Raw genomic sequence first — 24695 nt, forward strand, 5'->3', positions numbered from 1 at the left:
CCTCGTAGCCTACGATAGTACTTCTGAGAATGGTTTCTTCCTCTTGCTCTATCCAACATAGTCCTTGAATTTCTCCTTGACATTTTTGATGAGCTGGAGAGGCATAGACACAGAGCCTTGGGGGAGTTCAGCGTGTTCTGAACGAGCGCGTCGCATTTGTTTACATATGTTTACACTCTATTTTCACTCGATTCATTCATTCCGCGGAGAATAGTTAGTTGAGCTTCCTGGAGCTTCTGGCTCCCCGAAAACACTCGGAAATAGGTTTCTGCAACAATTCAAAATGATTTATCGGAGAATAAGTAAAGATTTCCCATTATTTAAGTGTTTACATGTTGCAAAAGCTGGCATTTCACTAAATTCCGGATTTTTCTCCGATAAATCATTTTATTTTTATCCCAAATATTGATATCCCTAAAGAGTTTGAGTGAGTATGTGGCCGATGTTGAGATTAACTCATTCGCCGTTCTTAATTCAGCATTTGGCGGGGAGGCCAGCCGTGGGAACTGCACGCTCGGCTAACTTTTTGGCGGGAGGATTGCGCATTACCACTACATTATACTACATATTTCGGCACAAAAACTTCAATCGAAAAGCTTTACCAGTCCACCTTCTTGGAGCTCTGCGTTGGAGCCACGGGAATTTTGCCACCCTTCTTCACATATCCAAACCCATCCAACCAGGGCCATGTCGTGCTCCGTCTCTGTTCGAAGCTCTCTATACTCATTAACTTTTGCATCGTCAGGGCGATGTCGTCTAACCCATTCAGCAGACAATCCCTACGGAACGGATCCGTAGTGAACGAGATGGCAGGTTTGCCACTGGCACGACGTACTTCCTGTTTTTCAAGATCCACTTCAAGCTCCTCGCCAGCTTCCGCATCTGCAGCCAAAGTTTGACATTCTTCCTGACTCAGTGCTACGGGAAGCATCCCGTTTTGCATCGAATTGTTACGGAAGATGTCGGCAAAACTAGGCGCAATAACGCAGCGGATTCCAAAGTCCTTCCTATACATCCGGTCAAGATTAAAAAATGCAAATACAGGAACGCCACTTACAAACTCCAGGGTGCATGTTCACGAGAGCTACCACATCCAAAGTTCTTGCCAGTGCAGACGAGAATTTTCGCTTGATCATAGGGAGCGCGATTGAGAACAAAGTCTGTATCATTCCCAGTACGAGGGTCTTTTCGAAGAGTGAAGAACAACGCATTCTTGAGACCAGTTCGTTTTAACGTTTTCAAGAATTGTTTCGGGATAATCATGTCGGTATCAACATTCTCAATATAAAGAGGGGCCGCAGTGCCTCTGACAACGGTAAATTTTTCGACCGAACTAGGGTCTTCGGCGGAGAGTAAAGCTGTACCTGAAGAAGGTGCCGTGGATTGAGTCGGGGCAGGTGATGGTTGAACGGGGTCGTCCATGAACTCGAAAGCGCTGTGAAGTTTGACTTTCGGTCCAGTAGCAACATTGGCTTCAAAAGCACCAAGGAACTTGCGCACATCCGTCAATTTCCCGGTGACAGCTGCAGCTGCAGCCATTCCGGGACTGAGCAAGTGGGTTCGACCTCCAGATCCCTGTCTTCCCTCGAAGTTACGGTTGCTCGTACTTGCGCAACGTTCACCCGGAGACAGTTGATCCGGGTTCATTCCCAAACACATTGAGCAACCCGCTTCACGCCAATCAAACCCCGCTCTCTTGAAAACTGTATCCAGTCCTTCCGCTTCTGCATGCTTTTTGATCAAGCCTGAACCAGGAACGATCATAGCATAAACCCCAGGAGCGACTCTGGCTTCGGGACCAGCAGCGATGACGACTCTGGCTGCCGAGCGCAAATCCTCGATTCGACTGTTGGTGCAAGATCCAATAAATACCTTATCGATCTTGATTTCCTCCATGGGCGTATTCGGAATCAACCCCATGTACTTCAACGCACGCTCTGCAGAGGCACACTTGACAGAATTCGAGAACGACTTGGGATCGGGAACGACACCAGTGATGGGAACCACGTCTTCAGGAGAGGTTCCCCATGTTACAGTAGGTATGATGTCGAAAGCGTCAATCTTCACTTCTATGTCGAACTTGGCACCCTCATCAGATTTGAGAGTTCGCCAATACGCTTCTGCGCGATCCCACGCCTCGCCTCTAGGTGGGGCAAGGGGACGGTCACGAAGGTAAGCAAAGGTAACTTCATCAGGAGCCACCATGCCGGCACGAGCGCCTGCTTCAATACTCATATTGCACATACTCATCCTGGCCTCCATACTAAATCCACGGATCGCAGAACCAGCATACTCGATGACTGCACCAGTTCCACCGGCAGTCCCAATGACGCCGATGATATGGAGGATAACATCTTTGGAAGTAACCCCTTCGTGAAGTTCGCCATCGACTATGATGCGCATATTCTTCTGCTTCTTCTGTAGCAGGGTCTGTGTCGCAAGCACATGTTCTACCTCTGATGTACCGATGCCAAAAGCCAGCGAACCAAATGCCCCGTGCGCTATTGGCTTGAGTTGAGATCCAGAAAAGTGATGATAAATCGGCACTCACTGGACGTATGGGAGTCACCACACACACAAGTGATGCCTGGAAGCTACGATCGCCGTAAGGAACAGATACGGTAACCATAGATGAGTGTAACATACAGTGAATCCTTGTTCGGGACCGATAATATGAACGATTCCTGTCATTCCAACCGTCAATCGGAGTGGAAGAATCGGTCGACTCGGAGCTACCTTGACGCTTATCGGTCATTCCAAAGTAGGTAACACCAAACTCTTTTACATTTTCTTCGAGTGCGACGCATTGTGCACGGGAATCAGGTTCAGTGATGAAAGATTCGACGTTCACAAAATTCTTGCGAGATGCGGTCCTGGGAAGTGACATCAAGAATTGATCGATGGGATTTGAGAATAACGAACGGAACGTTGTGGTCTACAGTTGCCAATGTACAATCTGGTCGACGGACAGGTCGTCCAGCACTTCGTCTGTCAATCATACCCATTAGTACGCCATCTCTTCCCAACAGTATGATAAAATTAACTTACAATCCCTCAAACGCCTGAGGACTGGTGACTTCGTGGACTAAATGACTTGAAGACAGTGAGTCCAGATGTGTCGTGGACTGGAAAAAGTAACGATTACCGGTCGATATACAACAACGCCAAACCATCGTCGTTAATTTCACTAGAAAGGATGGATAAGTAGACAAAATTGGCAGACGGACAATTGCACGTACACGACATGATCATCCCAAATTTTGTCGTAGAGGGTACGGGGAGCTTGTGCAGGCATAGTCGTGAGTAGCGTAGGATTCTAGATTTAACGCTGGGGGTCTTATACATGGCATCCCCATCGGCCGATTGGACATTTTCGGACTTCATAAACCACCAATCGGATCGCTATTAATTCGGAACCACCCCAACGGCGTATTACCTTATCTTTCCTTTTCCGGACAACTGTGCAGTTCTCAAGCCACAATATCTGTGGCAGTGCTCTCGCTACTGGTAACGCCGTATCCCTCAACACACCCATGGCCAAATCCAAGAAGTACGTTCCCCAGGGGCTATTCAGGCTTGACGACTTATTATCCTCAAAATAGCCATACCGCCCACAACCAGACCAGAAAGGCCCACAGAAATGGCATCAAGAAACCCAAATCCAATCGCACAGTTTCATTGAAGGGTGTATGTCCTCAAGCCCTTTACTCCCTTGACGTTTTCGGCTCAATGAATTCGAATTATTCAGGTTGATTCCAAGGTTTGTTGTGGTATTCAGCAAGAATAGAACATCCATCTCACCTCAGATCTAGTTCCGTCGTAATGCTCGGTTCGCTTTGGTCGGATCCGTGCGTGCCAGTAATGTTTTGCCAATGTATTGTTATACTGATTCGTTCTATCTCATTAAGCGCCGCGCACGCCAAGAACAAAAAGCTTCTGCATCGTAACATCAACTAGGCCTTACTGTATCAGTAGAGAGTCCCGGGGCGCGCGCAATACTCAACTGCGTGCTTTCAGGGCTGTGCTATGATTGCATACGCATTCCGCTTTGTTGTCGTTCTTTGCCATGATACAAAAATTCGAAAACTTCAATATCGCGACAGAGTGATAGCGTAATATGCAAATTGAGCCTTATTTCACTGCCGGGCCATCTTCTTTTCTCGTTCCAAAGTTGCGCGTAACCTGAAGGCCTATTAGTAGAATACGGATAAGACTCAGTTGTTTCGGAAATAGAAGTAACGGACGTACCGCAGCATCTTCAGGCCTCAAGGCCCCTTTGGCCATATTATGCTTCCCAACACGCTGCTTCACAAGTCCAAATGGGGTGGTGGTTTTCGTTGTGGAACTTTCAGATGCCGTGAGAGCCTCCTGACATTCCTCGTCTGTAGCTACCCGACCCTCGAGGAGCGAAAAGAACTTCAGTCTCAACACGAGCTTGATTCGCTCATATGCGTGGGTAGAATACCATCCATCACGTTCCTTCATGGACAGGCCTCAGGCATTCACATTCCACAAATAGAGATAGTCAAATACCTACATCGCATGTCTCCCGCAAGTCTTCCGTGGACTCAATCATTTCCTTCAGCATCGGATTGGTGATGTCACAAAGTTGAAATGCAGCCGTCTCCTTCGTCAATGTCTGACCATCGAACATGTGCGACAATCTGTAAACGTGAAGTGTGAACGACAATGAGAAACCACCAAATATCGTAACTTCCCTGCGTTCGTCTGAATCGGTGAGATCCAAAGTATTGCCTGCGGCACGTTCCTGACGTCGCGTCATTACAGAAGGCCTACTAATAGGATGGTTCGCGTTCCTGAAGTAGAGTCGCTGATAACTTTTAACATTGCATACTTGAGCTTTTCGAAAAGACAAAAAATGACAGACTCTCACAAACGAGCTTCGGGATCCCTTCTTGGATCGTAAGAAAATCTGACAAGCGTATCTCTCCAAGGTCCATCTTGAAAGACATAACAAACCAGAGGTAGGATGATTTTTGAGCTGATTAGGTTTCAGGGTAACTTGCCACTACAAGGGGCCGTGATTACTCACTTGTGCACCTCTCTCGCCATGGCAGGCGTTATTTGGTTGAAAAGTGACATGCGAGTCCATATGGGACGATCTTTAAACAGCTTTCCACAGGATGAGGAGAACCGCTGTTGATGGAAAGTATAGTGAAGTCATATTACTCACAAATTCAATCTTCTTTACGATATTAGCATCAACTTGATTTCGAGCGTCCACGACATTCTGAGGTGGTTGATCTGGTACCTGAAGTATGGCAGGTAAAAAGAAATTACCAGCATCGTAGGAAGGAGCACACCGTTCGGTCATGATAGGCAATCGCAGCCGGCCCATACCCTTTCCATCGCATCCTGTTGATTAAGCGTTTCTTTTCCTCGCCGTTCTCTTCATCCAGAGTGACAGAAACCATCGAGGCAGGATTCGCTTTATAACTTCATGGTATTGATCCCGATACAAATATCAAAGGACGTAATGGAATCGAACTCACTTGTACCCCTGAGCAATAGTCTGCCGACTGAAAAGCGGAGGAGGAAACAATCTCAAATTGCTTTTCAAGGTAGGACTTGAAATGATATTGTGAGCCGCTGAGATCCGTTCCTCTTCTGGCATTAGTTGGGGATCGACATTCATTGGGAAGTCTTGACCAGCTGGAAGTCCCGTCGCCTCTCCTTGGACTATGTAGTCTTCCTTTTCAGTAGAAGCTCGATACGAGCAAATGCCTTCAACTAGACTAACGTGAGCCTTCTCGGTCATACAGGTCGAGATACTCGCACCGTCTACTTTCTCCATAGCACGACGTAATTCAGTTACTGGATCATTTGCTTGAGGCTGGAACTGATAATCCACCATACCTGTGTCTCTATTTATTCCGCAAAATAATCGAGTGAACGAATGAGTAACGCACTTCGAAACCGAATCGTTTTCCCAAGCACTCCCACTGGTTCTACTCGATACTCCCCGAGTTCTCCATTACGCGACTGATTCTCATTTTCCTCTTCTAATCTATGTATCCTCCTTTTCTTTTTCGTAACCTTCAAAATAATGCAATTGTTGTTGACCACTTCTCCGGGAACAGGATGGGCAAAAGGATTATCAGGCTTGAGCTTCAGTTCTACCAGAGTTTCAGCTTTAGACGCGCCCCGCCTGAATGCGGCTTCGAGAGATGAAGCGCCGCCCAGATTTTGAATAGCAGTGGGGACAGATGCGTGTTTCACATAGCCTGGATATTCAATAGAGTAAAACGAGGCGGAAGGAAGTGGTACTTGGGGGGCTGCGCGAGGATCAGAGTCCGGGTCTGAAACTGGAAAATGGAAAATGGAGGTTGAGGTCGATGCTACGGGTTGGAAGTCCATTATGAATAATGTTGGAGGACCGATGGAAGTCAAGAGGCAAAGGCGCGTTTGCCAACGTCTAATATTACGCGTCAATGCGCCGCAAACCAACGTCAACTGACGGCAAAGTTCAGAAAAGCACTGAATAGGTATCTAATTTGTACAATGGCATGTACATCGAAGGGTAGACCTATTCCTGGTTCTCATCCATCCTCTGACAGTATTGTCCAACTAGAGTTATGCTGTTCGAGGATGCAGTCATTCCAGATCAAGCTTTGTGGAGACAGCCGGTAGGAGCGTGAAAACATAAAACGAAGACGACCTAAGCTTTCTGTTTATCTCTTCATGGCCGACATAACCTCTTCTAGGACGTTCTGCAAGTCCCGTGTTCAGCGTATACAATGCAGAATTATACGTTCACCGAGCGTACCTTGTCCGACAGATCTATCCCAGCTTTTGCAAACTCTGTGTTCATACGCATTCCTGCTTCACGAACCTCCTTGTTCATCGATAGCTTCAGCATTTGCATCGGAGAGGGAGGTTTCGTCAAGTCAATCCCTGTTCATGTGAATCCCGTGATTTAGCGGAATGGGTTTGGAAACACACCTAGACCTTTCATCGCTTGCGCAAAACTCTGGAGGGCATCGATTGCTTCTGGTGATGCTAAAAGCTTCTTATAGACGGTAGTTTGACTTAATTTGTTATATAGCTCCTCTAGTTCGGTATTTTCGGATGCCTGTCTTCGTGGCGTGATCGCAAAGGAGCGTGCGTGTGGCAAGGACTGATGGGACAAGACACCCAACGTTCTATGAGGCAGTGAGAACGATTTTCGAGAAGATAATATGGCTTGAGCAAGCCGCCTTGAGAGGGACATGGCATCACTTTATTGCTATTTCGAAAATAGTTGGCGCGGCTCCCACGGACGATCCCCAGCCGCACATCTGGTACAAAATCTTCGAGACATGATAACTCGCTCAGATTTCATCCGTTTGCCTTAATTCTTACATATTCTTGACGGCGTAACTCAGGGCTAGTGCAGCATACAATAAATTCCACGTAACGTATAATTCCGACATCTCTGAAAAATCCAAACATATATACAAGAAAACATAAGAATGAGCAAAATGGTGGATTGGTGACTGCATAAAATGAAGCTCTCTTCAGTGTAAGCCAGATGGTTGATAGCGATATGGTGATATTGAGTCGAGTGAAGCGTTGCTGCTGAATTTTATCCAGGTATATGTCTTGTTTCTGACAAATGAGGCCTTTCACAAACTGAGAATACACTAATCAGTGTCAGGCCACCAAAAAACGAAGCTTACTACACACCTTGATAGCTGAACAATTCTTTACTCTCTCTCACACCCTCGCAGCTCATGCATGTTTGCCTTGTACAATAATCCCTTCTGATGTTGAGAAAGAATTCGTTGTTCTTTTTCTGCATCCCGTAGCTTCGCTGATGCTCTGGGTTGAAAAATTCGAGCCCATGAAAGCAAGCGTTTGTCATAAATCATCAGAGAGGTGTTTGCCACGGGTCATGATGGTGGTTGGTGGCAAGGAGAAGATGGCAGTGCCTCTCAAAGCTGAATCGCAACCCCACACAAATGCATACACTCAAGGAGCACTTGGACTATCTGATAGTTCATTTCTTGAGATCATTCACTTAGGACTTCGCTCGTTCTCATGTTTTTCCTGTAAATATGTTTGGATTTTTCAGAGATGTCGGAATTATACGTTACGTGGAATTTATTGTATGCTGCACTAGCCCTGAGTTACGCCGTCAAGAATATGTAAGAATTAAGGCAAACGGATGAAATCTGAGCGAGTTATCATGGCTCGAAGATTTTGTACCAGATGTGCGGCTGGGGATCGTCCGTGGGAGCCGCGCCAACTATTTTCGAAATAGCAATAATCAACGACAGCATGACCAGTGGTTAAAAACGCGTATTCCCACGCTTTTAACCTTTCCTCCGACGCGCCTCGTATGGACAACAATGACTATTTCTCCATTGATGCCATTCTCGCTGAAAATCAAGTACGGAAATGTTCTCGTTGTCTTGGAATTCACTATTTCATTAAACGAATCCAGAAACTACAGTTGACATTCACGCAACCCATTCCGGACATGGGTCACCTTGGCGGTGGTTCGGAGAACGATGTAAGATGCATCAATTCAAGGCAAAGTTATTCTAACGCGTTAAATTGGGGCAGATAGCTCCTAACGCGAAACGGCAGATTCCAGTTTGGTTGGTGTACACGATCGTTTACCTGTAAGTTGTGATCTTACATGAGTTTCAACTCGGTATCCGACGTGTTTTACAGAGGATATGCAGAATTCAATATACCCCCTCCGTTTAGCTCCAAAGTGCGTAACGCGCTTCGAGCGGAACCACGAAGTGTCAGACTGTCAAATCTCGTTGGAGCGGGAGGCTTGTGGTACGGGTTCGGGAAAACGATTACGGAAATGTGCTCTTATTCTCTAAATTCGAGACCTATGTGATCTCTGACTCTTTTTTTTCACAGGCTCAGTGACGAACAAGGGAAAGAAATGTCAGAAATGCTAACAAGCGTGCGTCGACAAACGCAGATATTCAGTGGGTTGACACATGGAATAGACCTTCAAGGGGCGTCTCGTCGAGGTCATCGATCAAGCCCAGCACTTCGCTGCGCTGGGTCCTGTGGGAGGGGGAGGCGGGCCCACTGGAGATTCGGCACAAGCATTTCGTGAGGGTTTGGATGTCACAGAACGAGAATGTGAGTCAAGTTATCCTTCCTGAGTTTACTGAGTAGCTGAGAGGTGATCAAAGTGTTCACACTGGCGCAAGAAAGTGCAAAACGAATGAAAAAGTGGTACGAGGACAGCGATAAGGGAGGACGATGAACTATGAATTTTTTTTCGAATCCAAATCTTGCTTCTTCTCATCGGGTGCAATTTTCTTCAGCTCGTAAACGAACCTGTATTGTCCATGACTGCGTTACACTTCAGAGATTAGTGCATTGTAATTATCACACACCATTTTACGCTAGCCCACAAGCATAATTCGATGAATATCAAACTCAAGATATGGACGTTGCCGTGCGTGACGAAAAGGAGTCCAAGGAGGATTAGAAGTAGCCCAACGAACGCAGCATCCAAAATAAGGAGGAATGTCGGATGAACAGATGACCCAGGGGCAAGGATATTAGAGAAAAACGATACGGTAGAATCGACATGATTGCTTGGCTCTTCGGACATCAACAAATATTTCAATGCTCGAGAGGGAGAGCTAGAGAGAATAATATACCACGTGATCGGGCGGAGCCAATACAGGCCAATACTTTATACCTGATTAGTATTGTTGACGGCCATATGGATATCGATACAGTTATTCTGATCTAGGCGTTCTGACGATGTATGTATGTGTTACGATGTTTGAACGTGGTTAGCGGCGCGGCTATCCGAACGAACACAGATGGATTGAATAAAGGAGCAAACCTAACCTTGCGAGAATACATAGAATGTATAAAACCGTCCGTCCAATTCATAAATTAGCACAGCAATTAGATAGAGAAGGATAGAGTGTAAGGATCATCGATCAGGGTCGCCACACACCCTGTCTCCCAGGAGTCGAGGGAATGGTAGGGGTTCGGCAACGTCCAGAGGGTGGCCTCGAGGGTGTCTCGGGTCTGAAAAACGGGGCATCAGGCTCAGCACGACGCATGAACTGCAGCGGCGTTAACGGTGAGCCTTTCGTTGATGGCGTAGACAATAAAGACCGAGGACTTTGCCCGGAAGGTGTTTGTAAAGCGAAGGATGGGAGAAGGGTTGGCGACTCGTTAGGCTCTGGAGTACGAGGCGCTCTAGAAGGAAATTTTTTAACAGCTTCCAGGAGGGTTGCAGATGTTATCCATTTCTCCTCACGAGAAGGAAGGGCTGGTTCGTTGAGGAGTCTGAAGCTGTCAGCGAAATGGTCCCTGATGAACCTGCACAATCCTTGAGTATAAGTATAGCAAAGAAGATGTATAACTTACTTAGAAAGTTCAGACCAACCTCCTCCTACACGGACCATCACCGTTTGAGAACGGAGAATCCGACAAAAACACAATTTTGGATCCTTGTCGCCGATCCAATATTTCCCGCTTTGATCTTTCCAGCTTCCGGCCACTCCTTCGATATTGATGCCGACAGGGAGATTATTAACTACTTGTCCGACGGCAACGTCAAGTTTACTTTTAGGATTAGCAACGTAAGCTTTCCTAGGAGCCAGTGCCTTTTTCGATGTCGACCGAGGTAAGGTAGAGAAGGATAAGCGAGGTGCACGAGACCAACTTGACGTCGACGTTGACAGGCGCCCAACATGGCTTTGAGGCACTGAGGATGCATCGGAAACCGACGGTGATGTACTGCGGTTCTTCTGTGACGTCGATGTCTGCGAACGAGCATGTACACGTGTGGGAGGGGTGGCAGCTATTGGGGTGAGACTGGTCGTACGCTGTCTGGAGGCAAACGTTGATCCATACAAGGAACTCCCTGATGTGGAACGCTGGGTCGCAGAAGACCTCACGGACGTTCGACTGAATGAACGTTCCACAGGTTCATCAGAACCCGAGAATGCTCGTCTAGCACTCACGGTGGGCGGCTTCAACCTTCCTCTGGGTGCATTAGCCTTACTTGACGAAACAGACAATATTGCATAGCCATTGGACTTTCGAATGCTACCTCGACCACTGTTGATCGACGACCGACTGTTGCGTCCTGAATTGTTCTGCGAAGAACTAGCGACGCTGTTTGAGCGAGATCTTCGTCCATTCAAGCGATCGTTCCCCATATCTTGTAATTCACTCCAAGTTTGGAGAACTCGATCTCTCTCTGCAGCAGCTCTATGGTCGTCGGAAATAGCTTCGAATAACGCGGATAGATTGTCAATAAGAGACCTCGTATAGTTTAGTCGCCCAGAAAGCTGAGCTTCAGCGGATTGGTGCGAAGGGCAGGAGTACGAGGACGACAATGGGCAGAGGGGCGAAGATGGATAGCTGTCAATGTGTTCCAGCAAATCACTCAAGGCAGCGTCACATTTAGCTAGGGCGTCAGAGAACGATGACAATATGTCTAGTCGACTTAGCATTTCCCGCGACCCCTCTAACTCAGCCCTGCAGGACCTCAATTGGAGATTCACGGAAACGGCCTCCACTGTTTCAGGTAGATGTCCTATGTCAGTCTCAACGCTAAGAAAACGGTCCCAAAGTTCCCGTGTCTGATTCGCGTTAGGAAGGGAACTGGATCGAGTGGAAGGCCGCACGACCTCTTTTATGTTGAGCGACCGAAGGCGTTTACGAAGTTGTACCACTTGTGCAAGTAAGTCCATCATCTCTTGCGTCAAGAAAGGTTGTCTATCGGGTAAGGTCTGCAGTCCAAATACATCTATGGTCCTGGCATTAGAACGGATGTTCGGTATGATTCTGCCTACTGACCTTCAGAAAGTCCAGATCTTGACCGCCGTTGCTCCTCCTCTTGGGCCAGTCTTGTCCTTTTCTCCTCCTCCTCTCTCGCAGATTTTTCCCTCTCCGCGTGGACTCGACGTTCCTCAGCCAGCTGTCCCTCGGCCAGCTTCAATCTCGCCTCAATGTCGAGACGCTCCTGCTGCAGCCTAGCTTTCTCAGCTCGTTCCATAGCTATGCTTTGCCTCTCGGCTTCTGCTCGACGTTCCTCATCTTCCAGCCTAGCCTGTTCAGCCGCTTCACGTTCAAGGCACTCCTTCTCGGCAATATCGGCCTGTTGTTTTTCGAGACGGAGCTGCTCCCGAACCCTTTCTTCCACTTCATGTCGCCGTCTTTTTTCCTCTTCTCTCATGTTTTCCAGTCGAACCTTTTCTGCTTCTTCGGCGGCAGCGTGTTCTCGCTCCAACTGAAGGCGTTGTTCTTCTGCAAGACGTTCAGCTTCGAGCCTTGTGATTTCCTCCTGCCGCGTCTTTGACACTAGATTGTGGAACGACTTGATGTCTGAATCCCACGTAGTGAACCCCTTCTCCGCCTCGTCAAGATTCATCCTCCGTAAACTCAGTAAGGAGTCCTGAAAATTTGACCCGTGCGTTTTTGAAGCCTCTTCCATGCGCATGTAAGTATGCCGATGGGCGGTCAAAAGTTGTTGCACTTTCGCTTGATTAGATGACATTGAAGAATCGATGGTACTCAGAAGAGCATGAAAAGCCTGGAGTACGTCGGCTTCACTCGGGATAGTGGAGAAAATTTCTTTCAATGAAGATAACTCTTTATCGGCCTGATCCATCGCCTCCAGCACGGATGATTGATCATTATCTGCCTCTCGTCCTATCATGGCAACTTGAAAATGGGCCATAGTCTGTTCAAGGGTCCTAATCTGACCGTTAACCCTCATCGAATATGCGTTGCAGTCGACCCGTACTGCAGCATCTAAAGATTGAACGTCAAATGGAAGCTCTATCGGCTGGACGGCTGGGGAAAGGTTGGCCTTTAAATCAATAGAAGAGAGGGAGCGTTTGACGAAGGAACGCTTATGTGTATGTGGAGCAACAAATGGAATCCGATGTCCCAAGCCCTCCATAAAGGTAACAACGGCGGACTTCAGGCAGTCGCTCTCCGCTCGAAGCTCCTCCGTTAAGTTGGTTTCGGTGACTTTGTCCAGTACTTCTACCATTGCGTTCTCGTAGCGGACGATCATACCCTCGACCTTGAGCTGGAGCTTGTTCGATTCGTCCCGTATCCCAGTCATCACATACGACTGTCTACAAATGGAGTCCAATAGATTTATCGTCTGTTGTGCGCGATCAAAGTGCGATCGTAATCCATCTGCCATTTGGGATAGCGACTCCTTCAGCGGATTCTCCAAAGTTTCCGAGAGAACAGTCAGGGGATTATACACCCTCTCCACAAGTTGCGACTCCAGTTCTGACATCCGTGTTCTGAAGTGGGTACCATGTGTCTCCTCTGGTAACGACAGCGGAAGGGGTTGAGATGGAGGACTTTCGGGAGTAGGGGGCGCGCCCGCAATGGTGACTTCTTGACGCCACCGAACACTTTCAATGACATCAAACACTTCTCGACGAATAGTTTCCAGAACCTTCAGACCAACTTCCATCGCGGACCAGATCTTTCTTGCCTCCCGTAACTTACTCACCCTACTAGCGACTTCATCACGTATACGTTTCGCATCTGTACATAGACCAGTCAATCGACGAGCCTCCGTAGATGCACTTGCACGAAATTCAGACTCGACCCCAGGAAAATCAATTCTCGCTATGGCCGCGGGGAGTGTTCGTAATAAGCCTTCGGCAGACTTATCTGTCTTGTCAATGTCTTCCACAATAGATGGAAGCAAAGCAAGAAAAACAGAGTGTTTGGTAGGATCCAAGCAATCTGTTGATGATAGGGACGGCGGCGAACCATCCCCTTCTTCCCCTCCGGGCACCCCATTCAGAAGACGATCGATGACAGTAGTAAAGGTCTGCGCTATGTTGATCGCCTCATCCCTGAGAGTTTCTACACGTTTGACGGCTTCATATTTGGCCTTGTATTCCTTGGCAGCTGCTTCTGCTTCCTTCGCGATGTCCATTGCCGAAAGGATATCCCTTGAAAGAGACTGGGAAAGTGTCTCGTTAAACGGCTGCTGCGAAGGAAATAGAGGATGCACGGGTCGCGGAAAAGAAGAATTGGGTAATGCTGGATTGCCTCTCAGTAGAAGCCGTTTGATAAGGCCGTCTGCACGAGACGTGAAATTGGAACATAAGCGGCTGGTGGGATGTTGGAGGTTTGCTACCTCAATCTCCTCCAACAGTGTTTGAGCGGCGCCGAGGTCTTTCAACGTTTCGATATAAATTTCATCCGCCCTGAAGAAAGAATCAACATATAGCCAGAACGTCAATGAGAGGTTTATACTTTCTCCATTGCATGATAACATTCATGACGAACTTGCCTATATTTTCCATCTCGTTGATACATTTCTCTTCCAGGCGATCCTGTTCATCCAATAACTCCTCCGGGACAGGTTTTCTACTTTGGTCAATCAACTTATCCAAAGCTTTTCCTGCGGCAGTGACACTGCCATGCTTTAAGGAACTTACTCGTCCACCGAGCGTGGCTCCATCCCGCGACAGGAGTTCAGCGAGCTTGAAGCGTGTGCTTCTCGAAAGAGCTGGAGAGTTCAGAGAGGTCTCGGAAGATGTGGAAGCAACGGATGCGATAGAGGCGACCGAGCCACGACGCAAGATATGGCTGGGAGCTTCATATTTTGGTGTGATGTCATATGCGGACGGAGAAAATCGAGCGCGAAGTTCTAAAAATGCATTGAGGTCTTCTAGTATGTTCCTGCGGTCTTTCCAGCTGCTAATACGATGCTCTTCCCATGTCATTCGAATTCCAAGAAGATCTAGATTCTCGGAGCGATCCCGCAAAAGGTGGAGTAATTTGTCCAGTTCGTAAATTGTCGTCAGAGTAAGTTCGATTAAGTCCGTATCTTCTGGAGACAGATTCCGTTGCGTAGCGGCTACATGCAAGTCAATATCTGTGTCGGATGGATCAGGTGTATGTAACTACCTCTCGTAAAATTTCGTAATTTTTTGAGCTCTCCCTTGTCAAATATCTCTGTCTCCTTCTCTATTATATCGTGTTCGGCTGTCCAATGCTGTAGCTCTGCAGGTGTGGGGATCCCGGGCACCTCTTCTGCGGATGCCTTGATGGCATCTAACCCAACGAAGACTTCAATTGAAGGCATTTGCTCTAAGAACTTGGATACAATGAATTTAGCACATACTATTGAGTTACCAAAGCTTACGCGAGTTTTCTCTTCTATCCACGCTTTCCGCTCGATGAAGGTTTGTAACTCGATGACTTCATGGGATTCGAGAGTTTCCTCCTTTCTCGACGGGGTCCTTGAATCATGTTCAGAGGAGCTATACGTGGGCATTGCATCAATAGATTGGAGGGTGTTTTCCAGGGAAATGGGAGGCCCATATGAATGTGGTTCTTCGGAAGTCATCCTGAGACCGGTGCTAGTCGATTAAGATCGACGATACGAGAGTATGACTGATTGAGCGAGTGTGTCCAGATAAGATTAAGAGTCAAGAAAAAGAGAATAAACAGAGAAACATGAGGATAAGAGCGGATAGCGAGCTCAGTACATGCGTGTCAGTCGCAACTGTCGTGGGCGCTTGCCCGCCGCCGGTGCCAAGGTTCTGAGGACGGCCACGTGCTACGCAAACATGTTCAAGCGCTCAGCCGTCCAAGCGCGTTGTTTCCATTCAACCATGACTTACTATTCTTCTTACGATTCTCCTCCTCCTTCGTCTCCGGCATCCCCCTCCAGTGCCTACATCGACTCTTCGCCTCCTTCTTCGCCCGCAAGTAACTACTTTGAGCTTGACGGTTTTTCGTGCGCCAATGACCCGTACGCTGGCTCAGCGAAAGCAACAAAATCGCCGCGACTTTACGAGAAGAAACGATCAAGACCCCTATCACCCTCCCCCTCACCTCCAGATACAAAGAAGCCTCGTATCTCAGCACAAGTTGAGGAGATCGAGAGGGAACAAGTCGCCAGCACGCGTTCAGAGGGCGAAATTTGGAGTGACGCGGTCGCGCGTGCGATTGACGAAGGGCACGGGCATGTGGACCTAGAGTAATCACTTCAAATCCGATTGTCTGCATCGTTAATAACTCAGTGTCTGCAGAAACCGGAGTCTTACCTGCGTTCCATCACAAGCGATGCTGGAACTCAACATGCTATACGTTCCATCTGGTGCACAAGAGCTCCAGATGGAAAAGAGCTATGGAAGGTCAAAGTCCTTCAACAGAGCAAAGAGTGTTGCTACAGAACACTGGGGATTTCCACGTGAAAACCTTCAGCTCATGTTAGGCTGGAATAGTCTAACATGTTTACCGCAAGAGCTCTTCAACCTCCGGAAATTAACAGTACTTTCATTGAGTGAGCAGGTGTTTTACTAATGTCATGCTTCTCGACTCAACGATTCCTTAGGATTCAATAACTTGTCAGTTCTACCCCCAGAGATAGGGCAGCTGTCTAGTTTGAAGGTCCTTAACTTGTCTAACAACAAGTTGCTCTTTCTCCCATCTGAGCTAATGCAGATGAACCTTGAGCAGCTCCAGATATTTCCAAATCCCTTCCTTCCTCTACCTCGCGATACCCTATCACGTGCTCGCTCATTTGTGCGGTTCAAATCACGCCTCAGAACGCAAAGCGAAGATCACAAACCATATTCGTCAATCATACCCATATTCCCCGGTTCCGTAATACCACTCTTTGAGCTATCCCTTCGAAGACTGCTATCCCCTATTTCGAATTTGTCAGACCAGAGCCTCCTTGAGGAGATTTATGAGCTCCCATTGAGCGAGGGAAATGACGCAAATGGCAGACGGGGAACAAAGAGGGCATTTCAACAAACCCTTCCACCACTGGTTCGAGATGTCCTCGATGTCACAAATTACGGTTCTGTTTATGTCGAGTCTACCGAAAGTCCACCGGGTAACTCTCAAAGCTCCTCCTCACTTGCTACAGGGTCTCAGACGTTCGTTGAATTTGAGGCGTACCTCAAAGAACGATTACACTCCTTGACGTCTTACGATGCAGAATATCAGCGGGTCACGGGGAAAGGAATATGCAGCTCACCCAGACACGGGGGTCACAAATTTATGTTTGTCGTTCCAGCAGAGGAATGCTTCACTTGGGAACACACAGTTGCAGCAGTCCCCAACCTTGGGCAGGTGCCTATTCGATGGAGGGGCTGCCAGAAGGGCTGTCTCAATTTCTTGAGTTCACAATCTCGAGAAGAACCAGGGCCACTTGTAGTGGCACCAGCAACAAATGGAGATGAAGTTGATTGTGTGGAGGACGACATTGTACAACATGTCCAGCTAAGCTCAGGGTTCGCTTTCGATGGATTCGGCGACTAAGCATGAAGTTCATTTATTCTTGATGGTTGTGTTCCATATTCGATTTGTATTGGAGAAGCAGCTCGGCATTCGGTATTATACATTCTTGCAATAATCATACGACTGTGTGAGTATAAGTCATAGAGGTTCTCCAAGTTTCACCTTGCTCTGTTCTTGAAGTCCTCCTTATTAGCGTTAATAGTATGTCAGTTGAAGACTGTTAAGGACGGTTAGATAACACACTTCGGGCACGCAGGGCAAGTCCTGTAGCTTCAAGGCGACCGATCGAATTTGGTCTACACGAGATTTATCTGCCCGCTTCCCAAGCAATGGCATCCGCAATTCATTCTCATGCATGAAAGCAGCGATCTCAGCGAGCGATAGCCCTAACATACGCAGTGAACCCCCATGCAATCTACTCCGTACATCAATAACTATCATAACCCCAAATTATACGTCAGACGTACTGAGAGATACGAGCTACATTCGAAATTTCTCGCAGCTCGCTTCTTGTTGCGTCATCCGCTGCTTTCTGTGTGGCTTCTCTTTGCCTGACGTCCGTTCGCAAACCTTCGGTCTCCTCCATCACCTCGTGAAGTAATCCCCTCATCCTTCGAACATCATCTCTTACCCTCCCAAGTTCGGAAGATGTTGAGCTGAGCTCCTTTCGAAGTAATGTACTGTTGGTCTCTAGCTGCTTGATGCTTTGACGCAGAGTTGACAACCGACGCCGAGTGAAGATATACGGCACGAGAGTCAGTGGAAGGGTGACTGCCGCTAATACGGTGAAATGTACGATAGCAGGATAAGATCGACGAGGACTGCTTGATTCATGCACCGAGATCGTGGATGATTCTGGCTCTCGGGGCTCTGGAGGAGACGTGCTGGTGGTGGGAGGCGACTCCATTAATAGGAAACGAGGATGAGCAAGTCTGCTGACAGGGCAGCATGTATGTGTAATCCTGTAGACTAAATGGAATTGAGGGAAATACATCGAAAATTCCTGAAATAGTACAAATAGCAGAAATCCACGACCGAAAGCAGTAGCAAAAGCAGGACAAAGAAAAGGTCGATTCACAAGAAACGTTATGGATCATAAACCAAATAGTGCTCGCCACCACTTGCGTTTCTTTTTCTTTCCCTTGTATTGAGTAGTGGCAGGCAGAGATCTGCTTCTGGTAATTGGTGGCATGTCGTTAGGCAACCTAGACAAAGCCATTAGCAAAAGCAAAAAGAAAAGTAGTAAAGTTCAACCTACTCATCAACATGGACGATGTAGTCACTGTCTCGCCGGAGCCCTGCCAAAGCCTGGTTGATATGTGCTTGAAACGATAGGCGCGTGTTGTTTGGCACAGGGATTTTCCGTCGCCACATTGCGACACTGTTCCCCGTGTTTGAGGACAGGAACACAAAGACGATAACCTGAGCAGCTGGATCATAACAAACAACTGACTCCTGCAGAATCTTGTCTCTAGTTCGCTGAAGCTCGTCAAATGTGAGCCAATCAAAGGCAGGAACCTTCTCTTTTCCAGGCAGCCTAAAATCGGCATTGGCAAATAACGCCCCCCGTTCGCGAGTTTGTAAAAATTTATGAACCTGAGAGGCGGATGTGAGTCAACGACGACTGAAGAAAAAGAGTTAACCTACCCCGTAAGTAGCGAGGCTATATGATACATTCTGTATCCAAGTGAGCAATATCTCCACACGCTCATCTTTGTCGGGGGGAAACATCCAGTGTATACGTTCCCTGGCTCGGCGACCTTTGCCAAAAAGCGCTCTCTGGACGGGTTCCAGTGCTTCAAATCCGGAGTCTTGTATCTGTGCGTGCATATAGTCACCTATGATACTGTTTTCTGGACCTACCCCATGCAGAGTCGTTGTTGTGCCTTTGTAGGCATGTGCAAGGGTTCTCGAAGGAATCGAATAACTTGCCTCGCTGTGTTTATCGTGTGGTCGAGCACTCGAAATGCCAGGCGCCTGTGCTTTAGGGCGTTCTAGTAAGCTCCATGGACTGTTCTCCTCTTTCATATCCATTCCCCACGGGCTATCTGATTGACTCTCATCTTCACCCCAGGTACTCCAAGGACTATTTCCCTGAGGCGGTTTCAAACCCCAACCATTTGTCTTATCCGACGTTCCGACCCATCCGTCTCCATCCGTCCCCCATCCACTAACTGATTCAGCTTTGCTAAGCTTTCCCCCTCCCCAGACCGGTGACTTGCCACCATCGCCCCATAAGTTGGCGGAAGGTGCTTTGGGAGAAAAGTGAACCCGGCGAGCATCCTCGTAATCCTCCTCCTCCTCTTCAGGAATCGGGCCCCATCCATACGAGTCGGTGCCCTCACCTTGCACAGGTGTCCACCACTCACTTGCGTTTGTACCTCCTCCTTCTCCCCCTCCCCCTCCTCCCCACTCTTCTCCCCAATGATCTTCAGAATGCGACCGTCGATGCTTTCCCGATTTACCTTCCTTAGTCGATTTGACTTCTTGCCTCGCACTTTGCTGCATTGGCGTTGCTGGAGTATGCCAACTAGAGTGTGTAGCTTGTCTATTTGAAATGTGAGGAAGTCGCTTTGGTTGGGATTGATTAGGATGCTGTCGGGGTGTGTGACGACTGGCAGCATGGGCTTGGGATGGAGTAACATGTGGAAAGTGCTTTACAGCCTGCTGAGTAGCCGCTTGTGCTTGCTTGTGTTGAGCTACATAATTATTGTGGCTCTGAGGCACGTTCAGCAACGAGTCCAATATCTGAGAGCGTTGTTGGCTTGACAGGGCATTCTTGGACCCAGTAACTCCCGTAGCAAAAGAGTTCACCTTGGAGTTTCTCTGTGCTTCATCTCCCCAGCTTCTCCAAGTAGAGGTTCCGGGAGTAAAACTTGCAGCCTTGGGTTGGCCCCAAGAGGCACCACCGGCAAGGACTGATCCCCGGCCATCTCCAGCTTCCGACTCTGACTCTGATTCTGAATCATCATCTGCGCCCCAGGCATCATGGCCAGAGGTATGCCAGCCTGCACCGCCAGTATCCCAGCTGGGGCGCTCCGTCGATTGTGCTTGTTGATGCCAGGTGCTGACCTTCCCAGTGGGATGATGCGATCCCCCCCAAACAGACGTTGCAGGAGCCGGAGCGTTTTTCGTTGCAATGGTTGCTTTGGTTGCTTGCGCACTTGGGATAGAACCAGTCTGTTGGGAAACACCCCATGGACTGGCCGCAAGCGGTGACTTCGCATTCGCTTTCTTGATAGTCGGCAAGCCTTCTTCAAGAACACCATCTATAGGGCGAGGGCGAGGACGAGTTAGACGATGGGAGTTCATGAGAGAGAGACAAGTCGTCGATCAGTTGCATGATTCACATAGCGCTCATACATTGCACCAGTCAATGCTCAATTTAGACCAAATGTGGTCGAGCATTCAATATTCAACATCAACTGACGAAAAAAGGTGGGACTGACCCGTTGGCAACCATCCATCATCATTGTCTTTCTTCGTCTGCCTATTTATGTTTAAGGATGTGAGGTTGGGCGATGGCCAACCGAGTGCTGGCGGGGGTAACGGTGAAAGTTCCGAGGGTGGATTTACAGGCGATGTGTGCGTGGCTAGCGGGGGAGGCTGGACAGGCAAAGCTAAAACTGTTTCATTCTTTTGTTTGCCCTTCTTAGGTTTGGCCATAATATTGTAAGACGTCGGTTTCCTTGGTAGAAAATTAAGTGACAAGGGAAATCCTCAAAGGTGAATAGAGTACATAAACCGATACGTAACTCGAAAGATTATGGGGTCACATTATAACAAGTCCTGATTCTGACAACACACAAATCTACTCTACTGAAACGAAGTATTTAGATAAGTATCTGGATTGAAATCCTGCACTTTCCCTCAAATTCGCTTGACGATAGCATCGACGACCTCACTGGTTTTAGCCTTTCCGCCAAGGTCTGGTGTGAGTGTTGTGCCCTCCCTGACCACAGAATCCACAGCAGAGTCGATGCGGTCAGCTCCTTTGCTGTATCCCAAGTGTCGCAACATCAAGGCCGCGGAACGGATCGAAGCAATGGGATTTGCGATATCTTGTCCAACAATGTCTGGCGCAGATCCGTGCACACTTTCGAAAGGGCAACCGTCAGATTTCTAAGGAACATCCTCAGTACAAGAATAACACGTACGGTTCACCCATGATGAAGTCGTCTCCCGCATTGACAGATGGCACGACTCCCAATGAACCAACGAGAGCAGCGGCAGCATCGCTACCCGGGAGATTAGCCTGTCGAATTTCCACCGATGGAGGGACTCACGATAATATGTCGCCGTACAGGTTAGGCGCAACCATTACATCATAAATTCTAGAGTGCATGGTTCTTCCCGTGAGTTTGTTTGTTTCAACTTACATTAAGTACGCACTCTGGCTCGCGGAAAAGTCTTGAGGAAATTACCTCAAAATCCGGTTATAAGAAAGAAAAGTTCGGAAAAACAAACCGATATACGGCACTATCCACAAGCTGCTCAGTAACAGTGACTTCTTGATACCTCGGCTCTTTCGTATGAAGGGCTCGAACACTTTCGCGAAATAGACCATCCGTAATAGAAAGAACATTCGATTTGTGGATGATGGTGAGGTTCTGAAATTACATAAAAGTTGGAAGTTTTAGTATCGACAACATCCAGAGTATCGCACCTTGCGGGGGCGTTGAAGCGCAAGTTCAAATGCCATGCGGCCTATCCGTGACGAAGCATATTCTGTTATCAGCCGCGTTGCTCGCGCCTCCTTTCCCCTCTCTGACATAGTTTGTTCCTCTTGTTTGATGTACTTATAATTCTTAGAAATCAAAGCCTCAGAATTAAAGGAGGACACACCAAACATTCCGTATTTTCTCTGACAACGACCATATCGACCTTTGCAGGCTCCTCTGGTGCGGCAGAGACCTAGTCTGGAATGAGCGATGAAAAGTGAGGTTTTCTGCGGTGACTGGACTCACGGTGAATACTGGTCTGACGTTCGCGTAGAGATCCAGCTTCTTTCTTAGCGCTACGATAGGCGAAGAATATCCCACCACCTTTCTCGACGGAGAGCTGGAAATGAGATCAGTGCGCAGTTCGGGGACCCAATCCAGCCCTTACCTGACAGAGCCAAAAAGAGCACAGTCGCATTCATTCTTCAGTGCACTAACTTCAAGGTCAGGTACTGGGAGATACTATGATAGTCGAAGCAAACACACTCGACTGTTTCTTCCGGAAGAGCTTCACCGGTTCGAGTGAATAGTTCAAAACCGGCCAGAAGATTTACAAATTGTGGAGGAGGTATATCACTTCCAACAGCTTCAATTGCGATTTTCGCTGTCTAGAAAAGATAAGTTTGGAGAAGGTTTGAGTTTCTGGTACGGACTGGGATCACTTCTCTGCCTATGCCATCGGCAGGAATAAGTCCAACCTTAAGCGAGCTCCTGGCAATAGTCGCCATCGTGCGAAATGGTAGAGGAAGCATTTTGTGGTAGGTTGGCTAGAGTGAGGGTATGTTACTAGTCAGGAGAGTCAGGAGGAGTCGGGAGGGAAGAAAAAGTTCTTCGTGGACTTCTCGCTTCCGGTATGCTCACGTGACACATAAGAACGCGACGCGCGTGGGCGCGTTGATCTTCTAGATCTTGAGATACCACAACTTCAGACAATGCTTCCCAGCCCCAGTTCTTCGCCTGCACAACCTCATAGAGATATCCTTCTTAACTGTACCAATCAAACGCTTCTTAATCTTGCCGTCGATACACCGGCAAAGTCTCTTGATCTGTGGTCCTATCTTCCTACACCAGCGAAAGATGTCGGCACGAAACGTTTATATACCGAAGGCGGATCCCCACGTAAACGCGCCAGAGTTGAATCTTGGAATTCTGATGTTGGAGAGGCCGGTTCGATTGCTCGCGCTGAAGTTCGAGCACGAAGAAATTGCTGGTTGAAGACACTCAGAGGACCAATGCCAGGCTGCGCAGGTCTACTTCGTATGTTATAGTTTTTATTCTGCTTATAATCTCACGATCCGCATATTTAGCATCGACGCCAATATTGAAAAGCTTTGTTTCCTCCAACAAGTCCGATATCTTCAAGTGGGATGCATTGGACGATGGATTCATTAACCCTCCTTACGCCTGCTCGTACTCCCACAGTCGGTCTACCTCTCTTTCTTGCTGGCGAAATTCTTAATTCTTTTTGAAGATGCTAAATCCGGAGGAAAGCCTCATCTCGCCCTCGCGACAGAACATGGTAGCGTTCATATTTTAGACACTCAAAAACGTTTAGATTGGGATGTGGGTACGTTGCAAGTTTACGACTTCGTTCATTCGAGGTGATACCCTTACCGCGTGATGCACAGAACCCCAGAGGACTACTTTTCAACCTCATCACAACGGCGTCTACGACGTCAAGTGGAGTTGCTATGACCAGTTCCTCGCAACATGCTCTGCAGATCGCTCAGTCCGCATTCTCGACGTTTCTTCAGGTAACTCTATAGCAACTCTACAAGGCCACAGTGGTTCTGTGAAATGCATAGCCTGGGACCCTCAAAACAATATGGTACTCAGTACTGGCGGTCGGGATGGCAATATAAAAGTTTGGGATCTGCGCCTTCCACACGGAGAGGTCTCGGAACCAGTCACGACGATATCCGGCGCACACGATGAATTAGGTCACAAGTCGAAGAAGAAAACGGGACTTCAGCACTCGGTCACCAATCTCGTCCGAGCAAAAAACATGGCATTGATCAGCAGTGGGTCTTCAGACGGGTAAGCCACTCATTTCTCACTTAAACGTGACCGCGTTGAAACCACCATTCAGCATCCTTCGATGCTGGGATCTCAGATTTATGGCCAGCACAAAGAAAAGTAAGGCCACACAGAATAGGCGAACACTCTACTTTCGTTCCTCACCCATGGACCCGACTACCCTTCATAATTCTCGTCGCGCGAGAGGAATCCTGAGCCTGGCTGCTGGGACTGGCCCCACATCTGATCTGATATTTGCCCTGGGAGCAGATTCGCGAATTCACACCTACACTTCATCAACTCTGGAACCGCTTCGAATCAATTATACACATCCAAGCTTACGAACAAATTCTTCATTCTATCTGGGAATATCAGTTTCACCCTGTGGAAGGTCGCTCGCCAGCGGAAGTACAGGAATACAAGGAAGCGCGTTTCTGTTCGATATCTCGAACGCAGCAAGAACGTTTCCTCGAGCAGAACCAGGAGTCAAACTGAGTGCACAGATCGGGGAGATTGGTCCGGTCGACTGGGCAGATGGAATGCTTGCGACATGCGCAGATGAGTCCACTGTACGGATCTGGAGACCTGACATCGAGGTATACCGGAGTTGCCTTGAAAATCCTACCGAGAAGAAATGGGACTGGAGTTGGGCGTCATGAGAATGGGACGCCTAGACCCTCTTGTGTAAATATGATACGGAAGCAT

General features: G+C 47.9%; 11 protein-coding genes across 13 annotated transcripts; 4 read left to right on the forward strand and 7 right to left on the reverse strand.

The window, feature by feature from the left end:
• Positions 1 to 513: 513 nt before the first annotated feature.
• E1B28_004537 (uncharacterized protein) lies at positions 514 to 3318 on the reverse strand. Its single transcript, XM_043149028.1, has 9 exons — positions 3240 to 3318; positions 3146 to 3187; positions 3049 to 3093; positions 2923 to 2988; positions 2737 to 2873; positions 2647 to 2684; positions 2552 to 2594; positions 1058 to 2501; positions 514 to 1007 (listed from the first exon to the last, which is right to left on the reverse strand). The coding sequence occupies exons 1-9, from the start codon at positions 3293 to 3295 to the stop codon at positions 599 to 601; spliced, it is 2280 nt and encodes a 759-aa protein (XP_043013630.1). The 5' UTR covers positions 3296 to 3318; the 3' UTR covers positions 514 to 598.
• Positions 3319 to 3508: 190 nt separating this feature from the next.
• On the forward strand, positions 3509 to 3985 carry RPL29 (60S ribosomal protein L29). The gene is made up of 5 exons (XM_043149029.1): positions 3509 to 3550; positions 3603 to 3687; positions 3749 to 3760; positions 3813 to 3848; positions 3909 to 3985. The coding sequence occupies exons 1-5, from the start codon at positions 3534 to 3536 to the stop codon at positions 3945 to 3947; spliced, it is 189 nt and encodes a 62-aa protein (XP_043013631.1). The 5' UTR covers positions 3509 to 3533; the 3' UTR covers positions 3948 to 3985.
• A 151-nt stretch (positions 3986 to 4136) lies between these two features.
• E1B28_004539 (uncharacterized protein) lies at positions 4137 to 6378 on the reverse strand (the record flags this gene model as incomplete). The annotated part of the gene is made up of 10 exons (XM_043149030.1): positions 4137 to 4190; positions 4249 to 4479; positions 4538 to 4838; positions 4895 to 5002; positions 5054 to 5133; positions 5195 to 5272; positions 5325 to 5457; positions 5514 to 5751; positions 5800 to 5877; positions 5931 to 6378. 10 exons carry the CDS (start codon positions 6376 to 6378, stop codon positions 4137 to 4139), a joined length of 1749 nt encoding a protein of 582 aa, XP_043013632.1.
• Positions 6379 to 6692: 314 nt separating this feature from the next.
• E1B28_004540 (uncharacterized protein) lies at positions 6693 to 7231 on the reverse strand (the record flags this gene model as incomplete). Its single annotated transcript, XM_043149031.1, has 3 exons — positions 6693 to 6731; positions 6788 to 6915; positions 6964 to 7231. The coding sequence occupies 3 exons, from the start codon at positions 7229 to 7231 to the stop codon at positions 6693 to 6695; spliced, it is 435 nt and encodes a 144-aa protein (XP_043013633.1).
• A 1070-nt stretch (positions 7232 to 8301) lies between these two features.
• E1B28_004541 (uncharacterized protein) lies at positions 8302 to 9627 on the forward strand. 2 transcript variants are annotated; one of them, XM_043149033.1, is made up of 7 exons: positions 8302 to 8392; positions 8447 to 8515; positions 8569 to 8603; positions 8716 to 8823; positions 8881 to 8926; positions 8973 to 9111; positions 9165 to 9627. In XM_043149033.1, exons 1-7 carry the CDS (start codon positions 8342 to 8344, stop codon positions 9236 to 9238), a joined length of 522 nt encoding a protein of 173 aa, XP_043013635.1. In that variant the 5' UTR covers positions 8302 to 8341; the 3' UTR covers positions 9239 to 9627. The 2 variants fall into 2 exon arrangements, with proteins under 2 accessions (XP_043013635.1, XP_043013634.1); XM_043149032.1 differs by having other exon boundaries at positions 8569 to 8627; positions 8680 to 8823; positions 8881 to 9111.
• A 56-nt stretch (positions 9628 to 9683) lies between these two features.
• E1B28_004542 (uncharacterized protein) lies at positions 9684 to 15503 on the reverse strand. The gene is made up of 6 exons (XM_043149034.1): positions 15143 to 15503; positions 14905 to 15094; positions 14248 to 14854; positions 11809 to 14198; positions 10369 to 11758; positions 9684 to 10320 (listed from the first exon to the last, which is right to left on the reverse strand). Exons 1-6 carry the CDS (start codon positions 15344 to 15346, stop codon positions 9933 to 9935), a joined length of 5169 nt encoding a protein of 1722 aa, XP_043013636.1. The 5' UTR covers positions 15347 to 15503; the 3' UTR covers positions 9684 to 9932.
• Positions 15504 to 15593: 90 nt separating this feature from the next.
• On the forward strand, positions 15594 to 17274 carry E1B28_004543 (uncharacterized protein; the record flags this gene model as incomplete). The annotated part of the gene is made up of 3 exons (XM_043149035.1): positions 15594 to 15982; positions 16035 to 16288; positions 16340 to 17274. Exons 1-3 carry the CDS (start codon positions 15615 to 15617, stop codon positions 17272 to 17274), a joined length of 1557 nt encoding a protein of 518 aa, XP_043013637.1. The 5' UTR covers positions 15594 to 15614.
• A 137-nt stretch (positions 17275 to 17411) lies between these two features.
• On the reverse strand, positions 17412 to 18160 carry E1B28_004544 (uncharacterized protein; the record flags this gene model as incomplete). The annotated part of the gene is made up of 3 exons (XM_043149036.1): positions 17412 to 17438; positions 17497 to 17668; positions 17721 to 18160. 3 exons carry the CDS (start codon positions 18158 to 18160, stop codon positions 17412 to 17414), a joined length of 639 nt encoding a protein of 212 aa, XP_043013638.1.
• Positions 18161 to 18346: 186 nt separating this feature from the next.
• Positions 18347 to 20919, reverse strand: E1B28_004545 (uncharacterized protein; the record flags this gene model as incomplete). Its single annotated transcript, XM_043149037.1, has 4 exons — positions 18347 to 18458; positions 18512 to 18849; positions 18901 to 20522; positions 20703 to 20919. The coding sequence occupies 4 exons, from the start codon at positions 20917 to 20919 to the stop codon at positions 18347 to 18349; spliced, it is 2289 nt and encodes a 762-aa protein (XP_043013639.1).
• A 99-nt stretch (positions 20920 to 21018) lies between these two features.
• Positions 21019 to 22794, reverse strand: E1B28_004546 (uncharacterized protein). Of its 2 annotated transcripts, XM_043149038.1 has the most exons (10): positions 22628 to 22794; positions 22461 to 22582; positions 22363 to 22407; positions 22221 to 22314; positions 22099 to 22167; positions 21920 to 22051; positions 21721 to 21863; positions 21646 to 21663; positions 21411 to 21587; positions 21019 to 21349 (listed from the first exon to the last, which is right to left on the reverse strand). In XM_043149038.1, exons 1-9 carry the CDS (start codon positions 22724 to 22726, stop codon positions 21536 to 21538), a joined length of 774 nt encoding a protein of 257 aa, XP_043013640.1. In that variant the 5' UTR covers positions 22727 to 22794; the 3' UTR covers positions 21019 to 21349; positions 21411 to 21535. The 2 variants fall into 2 exon arrangements, with proteins under 2 accessions (XP_043013640.1, XP_043013641.1); XM_043149039.1 differs by having other exon boundaries at positions 21411 to 21491; positions 21540 to 21863.
• Positions 22795 to 22887: 93 nt separating this feature from the next.
• Positions 22888 to 24649, forward strand: E1B28_004547 (uncharacterized protein; the record flags this gene model as incomplete). Its single annotated transcript, XM_043149040.1, has 5 exons — positions 22888 to 23231; positions 23282 to 23395; positions 23446 to 23541; positions 23603 to 24011; positions 24064 to 24649. Exons 1-5 carry the CDS (start codon positions 22907 to 22909, stop codon positions 24647 to 24649), a joined length of 1530 nt encoding a protein of 509 aa, XP_043013642.1. The 5' UTR covers positions 22888 to 22906.
• Between the last annotated feature and the right edge of the window lie 46 nt (positions 24650 to 24695).

This window comes from Marasmius oreades, chromosome 2 (assembly GCF_018924745.1).
Source record: "Marasmius oreades isolate 03SP1 chromosome 2, whole genome shotgun sequence".
NCBI lineage: Eukaryota > Fungi > Basidiomycota > Agaricomycetes > Agaricales > Marasmiaceae > Marasmius > Marasmius oreades.